Genomic DNA, 13,695 nt, shown 5'->3' on the forward strand with positions numbered 1-13,695 from the left:
AATACAGCCATCAAAACCAAGCAGCCTTGGGGAAATCTGCATTCCAAATACATGAAAGTATGGGGACTTTTGTTCTCACCGATATGTGTTCCCTAACACAGACTTCCAAACCAAGCAGCGTTTGAGGAATCGCATTGCAAATACATGAAAGTCGGGGGTATTTTTTCAGACTGTAATGTGTTTCCCTAACATAGACTTCAAATCCATGGAGCGTGGGGAAATTGGCATTGCAAATACATGTAAGTCGGAGCATTTTTGTTCCGACTGAAATATGTTCCCGTAACATAGACTTCAAATTCATGGAGCGTGGGGAAATTGGCATTGCAAATACATGCAAGGGGGTATTTTTGTTTCGATTGAAATATGTTTCCCTAACACAGACTATAAATACAAGGAGCGTAGGGAAATTGTCATTGCAAACACATGTAAGTCGGGAGCATTTTTGTTCCGGCTGAAATGTGTTTCCCCAACACATTGAATTCGGAAATTATTTCATTCAATCAAAAATTTAATCAATACAAACAAATGATTGCTAAGCCAAGGAAGTCCCACGTCAACCTTGCGATTATATCATAGATATAACCCACCCATTTTTTTTCCTGTATTATAGTGACTTCCAACACTTCTGGCTGGTTCGTCACTTAAAGCCATTCGATATAACATAGAAAAACAAATGTCGGAAAATGTTTGTAAGGTTATAATTTCATTTATAACCTCACGAATCACCATTTCTATAAATGAGAATATTTATGTTTGTAAAAATAGATTTTATTCAATATACTTTCAGTGGGAGTGGGATATAAATGTTTAAAAATGGATTCAAAATCACCGACAGATACAATTTTAGTTCACAATTTTTTAAACACTTGCAAAGAAATGTGTAGCTATAACATAGAATACATACTCAATACTGAAAAGTTAATTTACGTTCACAGCTTTATTTCAAAAGTGTTGCTATTCCAACAACAACAACAATCCTTGAAGTGGATTGTGTATTGTGTATGATATGAGCTCCATTAGTGCCGAACTTTTCGAGTTTTTGAAGCGCACAAAAATGAACAGAACAATTTTATATGCATAGATTATTTTTTATCAATTAAAAATAATTTCAAAAAAAAAGATGAAGTAGGAAGCATGCACTGATATCTATAGATGTTCACTTGACAAAGGATTGAAGATTAAAAGGTTGAAATATTCAAGCGATTTCGGAACGCCTGTAGCTTCGATATAAATGGTATTATGAAGATAAAATACACAGCATTTTCAAGTTACAAATCTCTAGTTTAGGGATATCTACGTACATATTTTTAATTTGATGTGTATATGTGTACAGAGGTATCTTCTATCGAATGAAAAATCATCCTTTAATTTTGAATTAAGAATATTTTATTAAAAAAATGAACAGAAAATCGATGGTCAAATCTGCCCACTGCAAACTTGAAAATATTCTATACCAAGTCCAGTTATTGCTTTGACGAAGGCATTATTTTATAACAGAGTTTTTTGCCCACTCCGGAATGCGATCGGTCACAGGAAATGTCGGTTTACACACTCGATTCACCTTTAGTCGTCAGCGCAATTATTTACCTCTAAAAGTTATTCGGTTCCATTAATTTAAATATTTTACTACTGCATTCTACGCAACATTTTCTTATCTTTCAAATGAACAGCATAATTATTCTAAGTAGTGTATTTGTAATGATAGGATCTACAGACGTGCGCTTTTCGCGCCATGAACATGCATGCGAATACAGAAATAAGAGGGTCACCCCCGCACTCACCGAGTTCTTCCTTCAGCGCATCCGTCACTCGAGTTGTCATCATCCGACCACTTACGTCCCGGCGAGGCTACCTCCAGTTTCCAGTCGGTGTTGGTTGGCTCCAACTAGCTTCGTCGCGTCCTCTCTCCTACGGGAAAGCTTACCCGCTCTGTCGCGCACACCCGTGCAAAAAAGCCCGTCCGATCGGACGGTAAATCTCAAGCCGCAGCTGCACTCCACAGAACCTCACGTCACGTTACACGGCCTCCGCGGGATCCAGCAATCACCGTGTGCATCAGCCAGCACCCCAAAAAAAACTTCCTCCTGTCCGTTCGGACGGTAATGGCGGAGAAACACAAACACTAGACGCACTAGCGCCAAGAAAATTTACGTCCGTTCCGGGCGACGTAGCGCCCCCCGAAGAACCAGTTATGCGCACCAGCGCTTAACCAAAAAAAAGACACGTTCGTCTCGGACGACGAACGGTATCCCCCAGACAGCTTTTTTCTTTTCTCTTTTGTTTCTTCTGTGACAGTCCAATGCTGTCGTCGTGACAGTTGTGGTGGGTGCGATTATGCAGGGGTGTGCTGCATGCATGCGTGAGCTAAAGCGTCTGATCCAGACGCCCAAAACGTTACATATTTTCTAAATTAGAGTCAGTTCAAGACATAAAGATTAGACTCAAGAAAAGTTCAACATCTCGGTCCTAGTTGAGAATTCACCATATGCGTAGGATTTTTCCATCTTATATGATCCTCTATCACTTATCACTATCATTTTCATCAGAATACTAGCTCAATTGTTTTAAGTTTGATGACTAGTGATGCAAGGACAATCTCGTGCAAATGTAAATATTGATTCATAAAAATACTTTGGAAAAATCACACGCAATTCTGTATGAAAAAATAAAAAGGTATTGTTATCCTAAGACTAACTGTAACTGTAATTTATTTTTTGTTATCACATCTACGTTTTCTTACTAAGCGCACGTTCATGGGTCCAATCGCAGAACAGTTCATTGATTGATCTTCTAAAAATCTTTAATATTGCCTTTAACTGTAAAATTACCTAGTATTATCAGATTATTTCCAGACACAATCCTCGTTCAAGATTTTTCAACCACTTGCAAATATCATGTTTCTTCGTTACATGGAATAAATGTTTGATACAGAAAATATGGAGGGGTGTTATACCATCATAGAAACATTTCTCGTACCCAAAAACCCTCACATCTCAAATTGGCTACATTTGCTTGATTAGTTCTCGAATAATGCAGAAATATGTGTTTCATTTGTATGGCGGTCCCCTTAAGAGAGGGGTGGGGTGTCTAACCACCGTAGAAACATTTATTGAACCCTAAAACCTCCACGTGCCAAATTTGGTTTCGTTTGCTTGATTAATTCTCGAATAATGCAGAAATTTGTGTTTCATTTGTATGGCAACCCCCCTCTTAGAAAGGGGGGGTGGAGTGTTCAACCACCATAGAAACATTTTTTGAATATATAGGTGGTTGTATTAAAAAAAATCTTCCTGTGCACGTGGACTCAGTCTATACCCCCTCTGTGCATTTGTTTTTGTTTAAAGTGAATTAATATGATAAATTAAATGTGCTCATTTTTATTTGTATGGTTTTTCCGGGTACGATTTAATTCATGTGTATAATTTTCCGCGTGCGAATATGTCTTGTGGGCTTGTTCCGGCCCGAGCCAAGGCGGAACTCAAATCAGAAAAAAAACACAAGTTAATTTTTCACACTTTATTCACAACAAAATAATTACACTTGAAAACACTAAACTAAACACAAAACACAGCTCATCTGAAAAAAAAACAACAATAAGGATTAGCTATTTAAATGAATTGTTACTTACCTCAGTTTTGTCCAAGAGCTCCAAATGGTACACAATTACCTGAAAAGTAAATTGTAAATCAAAGGTATTATTATCAAACAATCAACTTACCTCAAAAGCGATGTCCAAACAATAACAATTCACCAGAGAACAAACTGACTTTTCTAGAAAGGTATCAGACAGGGATAGAAAATTTCTATTGCTATAATATAAGGTCTATTGTTTATAGCGAACATTCTAGAACAACCCGAGCAAAGATACCATCCACAATAGTATTCACTAGAGCGTGTATCATATAAATAGGGCACGTAATGTACAGAGCTTCATTCGTTAATAAACCATCGTAGAGTAAAGTCTCGCTATCTTTTGCAAATTTAAATTCGGAAGAAGGAAATTATAAGCTGTCCGGTTAACGTTTTCTCCGTCGGAAAGTGAAATTCGGCATAGCCAGAAGTACTGGCGTAAACATTTGGCGCTGTAGACAGGATACGTGGACACTGAGGACAACACGAAGATGGAGAAACTGCAACTGCGGCGTTCAGCTATCGAAGGACGTCTAGGCTACGTCACTTCTCGAGTCCAAGCAATGCAAATTGCAACGGCTTGTGTGGAAGATCTAGACGTAGAACTGGATAGCCTACGAGAGCTCTGGCAGGACTTCAGGACAGTTCACGACAAAATTCTCGAACATTGCGTGGACGAAGACTTAGAAGAACATCTGGAATACGAAAGGTCGATCGAGACAAGCTACAACCGGACGAGAGCAACACTTCTCCAGTTCAAGCGTCTGATCAACAATCGAAACGAAGCGTCTACGGCTACATCGAACACCAATACATCATCTCAAGAATCATCGATAACTCCCGTGGTTCCCGAATTGCAACTACCAAAGGGCATTCTACCCATCTTTTCGGGCGACTATGGCGAATGGACATCGTTCTTTGATCTCTTCAAGAGTTCTGTTGACCAAAACACGCGGCTCACAAAGGCACAGAAGTTGGTGTATCTGAAGACGTACACTTCCGGGCGAGCAGCCGCTCTCTTGAGACACATCAAGATCGAAGACCGCAACTACGAAGGAGCGTTGGAGGTTTTGAAAAGGCGTTTCGATCGGCAAGATCAAATTATAAGTCATCACATTCAACGATTCCTCGATATTCCTTCTTTCACCGTTGTTTCTGCAAGCAACCTGGCACGCTTGCACGATACAGCAGACGACGTCCGACGTGCTCTTCAAGCCATACAACGAGAGGATCGGGACTGCTGGTTGGTGCACTTGCTACAAGCGAAGCTGGACACTGACACCCGTCACCAGTGGCACACTCGAGCGACCATGATGGAAACTATTCCGACGCTGACGGCTTTCCTAGAATTCGTGGAACAACGAGTTTATACGCTGGAAACCTCTCGTGGCTCATCATCTCAACCTGCAAATCGGTCAGCATCACGAACCTCACCTCGCAGTACCAGTCTTGCTGCGACGAACAGGGTGGCGAAACCCATTTGTGCAGTTTGCGGCGAGGGTCAACATAGACTTTTCTGCTGCAGACGATTCAACAACTTATCCGTGGCCGATCGCATTGATTGGGTTAAACGTCTTGGTCGATGTGAGAACTGCCCTCGTGAAGGTCACGGGACTACCGGCTGCTCATACGGTACATGTAAGCAGTGCAATCAGCGACATCATACACTCCTCCATGAGGATCGAAGACATACACCAGCACAAATTCCCGGTGAAGTGAGGAACCATCTATCGTACAACGACGCATTCTGTTCTGTATTCCTCTCAACCGCTATCGTGAATGTGCTGGATGCTTCAGGAAATCTCTGTCCAGCCAGGGCTCTACTGGATTCCGGTTCACAAGCGTGCTTCATAACCACCGACTTGTCCAAGAAGTTGGGTCTGGACAGACGTCACATCAATCTACCACTTAGAGGAATCTCTGGTCTAGCGACCAGAATCCACGAAGCCGTATCGGTGACAATCCAGTCACGTAATTCCGACTTCCGGCAGCAGACGGAGTGTGCTATCCTCGACAAAATCTCCGAACCTATCCCACATCAAGCGGTGAACATCACTCAATGGGGTAGTCTAGCAGATCTCGCGCTTGCGGACGAGCGATTCCACATTCCCGGTAACATCGACCTACTCATTGGTGCCAGCATGTATTACCACCTGCTTGAACCGGAACAGATTTCACTGGGACCATCACAACCAATCCTGCAAAGAACCAAACTAGGCTGGATCGTAGCAGGATTTCATATACCAGAGGAAAGACTAAATCCTACCTCTTCAAACTTTTCTACACGAGTAGAAGCGCAAGAAGAACCTGGAAATCTTAATCAGCTAGTCGCCAAATTCTGGGAGCTGGAGGATTTCAAGCCGACCACACGCTTGACCGTCGAAGAGCAGTTGTGTGAAGATCACTTCCAAGCATATACTACGCGAGACTCAAGTGGACGCTACGTGGTGAAGCTGCCATTTCGCAAGGATCCATCCAACATAGGCGACACTAGATATTCGGCGTTGCGACAATATCACGCATTGAAAAGGAGACTGAACAACAATCCAGAACATCAACAGCTGTATGAAGCCTACGTCGGGGAACTCATTGCTGCTCGACACATCGAACCAATGCCAGCGGGGCCGAGTCACAAGCCTACCATATTTTTGCCTCACCACGCAGTGTTGAAGGAAGAAAGCAGTACGACAAAGCTTCGAGTGGTATTCAACGGGTCACTCAAGTCATCGAACGGTTTCACCCTGAACGACTTGCTAATGACAGGTCCAGTGGTACAAGAAAGTCTGTACAACATCCTGCTGAACTTCCGTCTACATCGAATTGCACTTATTGGAGATATCGAGAAAATGTATCTCCAAGTTCGTGTAACAGAAGAGGACTCTCAGCTCATCCGGATGCTGTGGCAAGAACCAGGTCGCCCTATGACAGAGTTCGGGATGCGAACGGTAATTTTCGGCTTGTCTTGCGCACCGTTCTTGGCAACTAGAGCATTGAAACAACTTGCGGTGGACTACGGCGACTCGTTTCCACTGGCCAAGAAGGGAATCAGCGATTTTTACGTCGATGATCTTCTGTCTGGTGCATCCTCTGTCCGAGAAGCTATCGAGACGCGCAGACAGATGACACATTTGTTGAGACGAGGTGGTTTTACTATGCGAAAATGGGCGACAAATGATCCGACAGTACTCAAAGACATCCCGGTTGCAGAACGAGCTTCGTTGTCTACGCATCACTTCGCCCCAGAAGCATCGCTGAAGACTCTTGGAGTGAGATGGCACGTCAGCGAAGATCTATTTTCTTTCTCCGTAAACTGCAACGCAACTCAAACACACTACATGAAACGTGAAGTGCTGTCGACTATCGCGAAAATATTCGACCCGCTAGGTCTGATTGGACCTATTGTAATCGTTGCCAAAACCTTCATGCAGGAGCTCTGGAAACTCGACATCGACTGGTCGGATCCATTACCAGAACTATACAATGTCCGTTGGCGTTCTTACCTGGCACATCTGCAAGAGACATGGCACATTAAAATCCCTCGTCGCTGCCTATCCATCGATTTTCTACGGCGGGTGTACCTTCATGGATACTGCGACGCATCGGAGACAGCATATGGTGCAGTGTTATACCTGAGAGCCGTGGACGAAGTGGGCAACGTCAGCTCGCGCCTGCTTTGCTCCAAATCAAAGGTGACACCTATCAATCGCCCAACAATACCGAGGTTAGAACTCTGCGCAGCTACGCTACTAGCACGACTCATCAAAACGGTAAAGTCAACGTTACGAATGACCATCCATCAGACGACAGCCTGGAGTGACTCCATGACAACTTTAGCGTGGATAGCAGGAGACCCAGCCAGATGGAAGACATTTGTGGCCAACCGCGTAGCAGAGATCAACTCGACATTATCCGCAGTGAACTGGAGACACATTCCCACGGACGAAAATCCGGCCGATCTACTGAGCCGTGGGGCCACCCCTATGTCACTAGCGAGCACTCCTTTATGGTGGAGTGGTCCTACTTGGAGGCCCGAGGACACATTCGAACTCCAGCCAGACAATCTGCCCTCAACAGTGCAGCGCCTCATCGACAAGGAAAGGAGACAGTCAGCAGTGACTTCAACGCACGTCATCGAGTTCAATTCATTGCTAGACGGAATGCTCAGCCGGTACTCTTCCTACATACGGCTGATACGAGTAACTGCCTGGATTCTTCGCTTTGGCACCAACTGCCAACGAAACCGAACAGACAGGAGAATCGGGCCACTGCAGCCAACTGAATTGCACACAGCGCGAGATATACTTGTTCGCCATGTCCAGCATCAATACTACCCAGGCGAAATTGCAGCATTAACAGCTGGAAAAGCACTTCCAAATAGCAGCAAACTATGGCCGCTAACTCCATTCCTAGATGGCAGCCTTCTCAGGGTGGGCGGCAGGCTGGCACGGTCAAACATCAATTACGACTGTAAGCATCCAATACTTTTGCCAGCAAAAAGTACTTTGACCGAACTGATCCTGCGGCACGAACATCTCAGCAATCACCATCTTGGACCGGAAGCACTGTTAGCAAGCATTCGAAGGTGCTTTTGGATTCCACAAGGACGAAGAGCAGCACGGAATGTTGTATGGAAATGCATTCCTTGTTTCAAGGCTAATCCTAATCGGGGAATGCTGGAACAAATAATGGGTCAGCTCCCACCACAACGTCTGGAAGCTGCCCCGCCATTCTACATATGCGGATTGGACTACGGTGGACCCATCACCCTGATTCAGAGACGTGGACCTGGCTCACCAACAACCAAAGGCTACATCTGCGTTTTTGTATGCTTTACGACGCGAGCAGTCCACTTAGAAGCTGTAAGCAGCTTATCTACAAGAGCTTTCTTGGCTGCGCTTCGGCGATTCATCGCTCGCAGAGGTCACTGTGGACACATCCACAGTGACAACGGAACAAACTTTGTGGGTGCTGCGAGAGAAATTCGAGAATGGTACAAAAGAAGAGCTTCGGACGAACACAACACTCAGGTCGCCAACTATCTATCGATGGGTGGTACGCAATGGCATTTCAACGCGCCAGCATCCCCACACATGGGTGGTCTTTGGGAGGCAGCGATAAAATCAGCGAAACGATACCTAAAAATCATTACCGGTAACGCAAAACTAACGTTCGAAGAATTCAGCACATTGTTAGCGGACATCGAAGCCATTTTAAACTCACGTCCCATATCACCAGCATCGAGCGATCCAAATGACCTGCAACCATTGACGCCCGCACACTTCATCATTGGACGACCACTCACAGCACCCAATCATAGCGAGTACATCCCAACAGCCGATAAAAGCTACGAAGTACGCTACAAATATTTGCATGAGCTACGGAAACACTTTTGGGATCGCTGGAGTCGCGAATACCTTCCCGAATTGCAACGCAAAAATAAGTGGCATCAACCAAGTAACAATCTGCAAATAGGTGATTTGGTTCTCGTTCGACGGCAGAAACTACCCACACAGCAGTGGGCACTCGGAAGAGTTCTGCAGCTGAAACACGCACCAGATGGAAAGCCGCGACTGGTTACGCTAAAGATGAGAGACAGCGAAATCGTTCAATCAGTCCACAATCTCAGTAAGCTACCACTTCAACAGGAAAATTGACCCAATTTTAGTGGGCGGAATGTTCCGGCCCGAGCCAAGGCGGAACTCAAATCAGAAAAAAAACACAAGTTAATTTTTCACACTTTATTCACAACAAAATAATTACACTTGAAAACACTAAACTAAACACAAAACACAGCTCATCTGAAAAAAAAACAACAATAAGGATTAGCTATTTAAATGAATTGTTACTTACCTCAGTTTTGTCCAAGAGCTCCAAATGGTACACAATTACCTGAAAAGTAAATTGTAAATCAAAGGTATTATTATCAAACAATCAACTTACCTCAAAAGCGATGTCCAAACAATAACAATTCACCAGAGAACAAACTGACTTTTCTAGAAAGGTATCAGACAGGGATAGAAAATTTCTATTGCTATAATATAAGGTCTATTGTTTATAGCGAACATTCTAGAACAACCCGAGCAAAGATACCATCCACAATAGTATTCACTAGAGCGTGTATCATATAAATAGGGCACGTAATGTACAGAGCTTCATTCGTTAATAAACCATCGTAGAGTAAAGTCTCGCTATCTTTTGCAAATTTAAATTCGGAAGAAGGAAATTATAAGCTGTCCGGTTAACGTTTTCTCCGTCGGAAAGTGAAATTCGGCATAGCCAGAAGTACTGGCGTAAACAGGGCTTATGAAACATTTCACACTGTTTCCATGTACTGTCTCAGGCCGAGGACATAGTAAACGCGATGCGGTGCGATGGGAAAGCGATTCATTGGAGCCCATCGCGTGCGTGCTATTGGCGATCTAACGTACAAATCTACACCTAGGCGGCGCTGCGGTGAAAGTGATGATGGTTTTAAATTTTGCCATGTGAGCTTATGGTAGGTTTGTAGTTCTTTCCATAAATTACAATGTTATAATCATAAAAGATTATTTGATTGCGATGAGTTTGTAAGAAATTCAATTCTGCGCAATTTTATATATAACATGTTATTTATTTACATCTTTCAGTAGTGAAAACCTGAGAGAGAGGAGCCAGCTCGCGTTTGTTGTGATCACCCTTATGTCAGCGCGAACCAGTCACGGTGAACCAAGGGGGAGTATTGTACTCTGTAGAAAATTTTAACATGACATTTATTTTCAAGACATTTTATGTTGAAAATGATTCTGACGTTGGACTACGTCTTTAATTCTATACTAGGATATGAATTCAAAGTTTCGAAATCGAGAGAATCACATTGGAGGAACTTGATTTTGAGCGTTAAAACCTCTTTGTCTGATAAACGAAATGGTATGATAATCGCTTCATTCAAAAAATAAAATGTCTACGCGTTTTATGCTTGTTACTTATTGATCCAAAAACTTGTTTCAATGGCTTAAAATTGCTTTGAAAGCAATCTATTGATTTTCTTCATTGGTGGGAATTTTCTAACGATAGTACTGGTTTCTCTGGACCATAGAGTTAAGGAGGTAAATTTCAGAAATGTGTATAGAAAAAGTGGTCAAAGTAATATGGATTTCCATAGCAAATGCATGAAAAATAGAATAGAAAATATCGAAAAATCGTCATCGGCGTGACAAAATTGACTCGGCGGTGCGCCGGTCCAAAATATCCGATCGCGGCAGCGTATGAAAAAGGATCAGCGGCGGCGGCGCACAGGTCTATTTAAAGAGAGGATCGAGATACTGAATATTGAGTAAGGAAGAGTTGACTGTATATAGCTTACAAAAGTATTGGATTTGAACTAAAAGACATGTTGGTATTTTAAATATATATAACAATATTTTATTTATCAATCGTTTTAATTAAGCATACTTCGGCTATCATATTTACGCTTCCGGTTTTTTTCGAACTATTGGAACATGTTTTAAATTTCACAAATCTCTTAATTATTTTATGTTTTAAATTATGACAATTCGAAACCCTCAAAGGCAAAGTTTTCAAACTTTTTTGAAGGGTAAAAATATCTTTTTTCGTTAGTTGAGAATGACTTCCAAAGTAATGGTTGATTATTTTTTCCATACAAATAAAAAAATAAAAAAAGGTGCGTGTAACAAACACGAATGGCTTTTGACGTGCTGTAGCTAGAAGACTTGAGTATTTTCCATACTTTTTGTCGAAAGGAACTGCCGAGACACACTGGTTCAAACAATTTGAGCAAGTATTACTTGTTCTACTAATACTGCCCAAAATATAACCGGAAACGTGGTACACTGCATTGGCTTCGGATTTTTTTCTGGATCTTAAATACAGTTCAGCTACAGCAGATATATCCATATTTGATAGATCGGGAACATCGGGCTGGTCAGCATCGTCAAAACCATTCGCAGTATTGGAAAGTGAACGTTCACCTGGTTTTTGAGTATTTAAATACTCCATGAAACCTGTGAGGTATTTTTGGTCATCCATCTCATAAGATGAATTTTTTATTGGCTGCATATGTTGCGAGATGGCGATAGTACGTAAATGGTTTTTGAACTGCAATGGCGTTGGGCGTCGCTGTTTTGTCCTAACTACTCCAAAAAGGCTTTCGAGGCAGTCTTGAGTTAGAACGGATGTGCACACTTCACTATATCCCTCTTCTATGAGAGTATTTTGGAGCCTCAAAATAGCCGCTGTAGCCATTGCAATGGTTGATTGCCACGGCTTCCAGTAGCCTTCGAGACCGACCTGCAATTTGAGTATTACAGTATACTGCTAATGGACGTAGAACTTCCACGTTTACCTTCCACAAAAAAAATTAAATCCTCGGTCAATTTGTCCCATAATTTTTTGAAGTGGTTTATTAGACAAGATTTTTATCAATTGATAAAAAAAATTAATCCTATTAAATTCTTCGTTACATGGAATAAATGTTTGATACAGAAAATATGGAGGGGTGTTATACCATCATAGAAACATTTCTCGTACCCAAAAACCCTCACATCTCAAATTGGCTACATTTGCTTGATTAGTTCTCGAATAATGCAGAAATATGTGTTTCATTTGTATGGCGGTCCCCTTAAGAGAGGGGTGGGGTGTCTAACCACCGTAGAAACATTTATTGAACCCTAAAACCTCCACGTGCCAAATTTGGTTTCGTTTGCTTGATTAATTCTCGAATAATGCAGAAATTTGTGTTTCATTTGTATGGCAACCCCCCTCTTAGAAAGGGGGGTGGAGTGTTCAACCACCATAGAAACATTTTTTGAATATATAGGTGGTTGTATTAAAAAAAATCTTCATGTGCACGTGGACTCAGTCTATACCCCCTCTGTGCATTTGTTTTTGTTTAAAGTGAATTAATATGATAAATTAAATGTGCTCATTTTTATTTGTATGGTTTTTCCGGGTACGATTTAATTCATGTGTATAATTTTCCGCGTGCGAATATGTCTTGTGGGCTTATGAAACATTTCACACTGTTTCCATGTACTGTCTCAGGCCGAGGACATAGTAAACGCGATGCGGTGCGATGGGAAAGCGATTCATTGGAGCCCATCGCGTGCGTGCTATTGGCGATCTAACGTACAAATCTACACCTAGGCGGCGCTGCGGTGAAAGTGATGATGGTTTTAAATTTTGCCATGTGAGCTTATGGTAGGTTTGTAGTTCTTTCCATAAATTACAATGTTATAATCATAAAAGATTATTTGATTGCGATGAGTTTGTAAGAAATTCAATTCTGCGCAATTTTATATATAACATGTTATTTATTTACATCTTTCAGTAGTGAAAACCTGAGAGAGAGGAGCCAGCTCGCGTTTGTTGTGATCACCCTTATGTCAGCGCGAACCAGTCACGGTGAACCAAGGGGGAGTATTGTACTCTGTAGAAAATTTTAACATGACATTTATTTTCAAGACATTTTATGTTGAAAATGATTCTGACGTTGGACTACGTCTTTAATTCTATACTAGGATATGAATTCAAAGTTTCGAAATCGAGAGAATCACATTGGAGGAACTTGATTTTGAGCGTTAAAACCTCTTTGTCTGATAAACGAAATGGTATGATAATCGCTTCATTCAAAAAATAAAATGTCTACGCGTTTTATGCTTGTTACTTATTGATCCAAAAACTTGTTTCAATAGCTTAAAATTGCTTTGAAAGCAATCTATTGATTTTCTTCATTGGTGGGAATTTTCTAACGATAGTACTGGTTTCTCTGGACCATAGAGTTAAGGAGGTAAATTTCAGAAATGTGTATAGAAAAAGTGGTCAAAGTAATATGGATTTCCATTGAGTTAGGGATAGACCTGTGCGCCGGTCATATTATCGGCTGTGACGGCGGCGGTCTACGCACCATTTTTGTAATGCGGCGGCGACGGTGTATAACAATGCCATATAGTTTAAAAATATTTTTTTCAAGAATTTTCAATTGGTTTCAAAAAGGTTGTGTTATTAAACGTTATATGCAACTAGAATAGCAAATGCATGAAAAATAGAATAGAAAATATCGAAAAATCG

The 13,695-nt window shown here is 41.7% G+C and overlaps 1 protein-coding gene across 1 annotated transcript; it reads left to right on the forward strand.

Annotated features, from left to right (window-relative positions):
* Positions 1 to 4,121: 4,121 nt before the first annotated feature.
* On the forward strand, positions 4,122 to 9,284 carry LOC129773857 (uncharacterized). The gene has a single exon (XM_055777515.1). It carries the CDS (start codon positions 4,122 to 4,124, stop codon positions 9,282 to 9,284), a length of 5,163 nt encoding a protein of 1,720 aa, XP_055633490.1.
* Positions 9,285 to 13,695: the final 4,411 nt, after the last annotated feature.

This window comes from Toxorhynchites rutilus, chromosome 3 (assembly GCF_029784135.1).
Source record: "Toxorhynchites rutilus septentrionalis strain SRP chromosome 3, ASM2978413v1, whole genome shotgun sequence".
Classification (NCBI taxonomy): domain Eukaryota; kingdom Metazoa; phylum Arthropoda; class Insecta; order Diptera; family Culicidae; genus Toxorhynchites; species Toxorhynchites rutilus.

Coding starts and splice junctions, on each gene's coding strand:
- LOC129773857 (XM_055777515.1), top strand. CDS start 4,122: ATGGAGAAACTGCAACTGCGGCGTTCAGCTATCGAAGGACGTCTAGGC.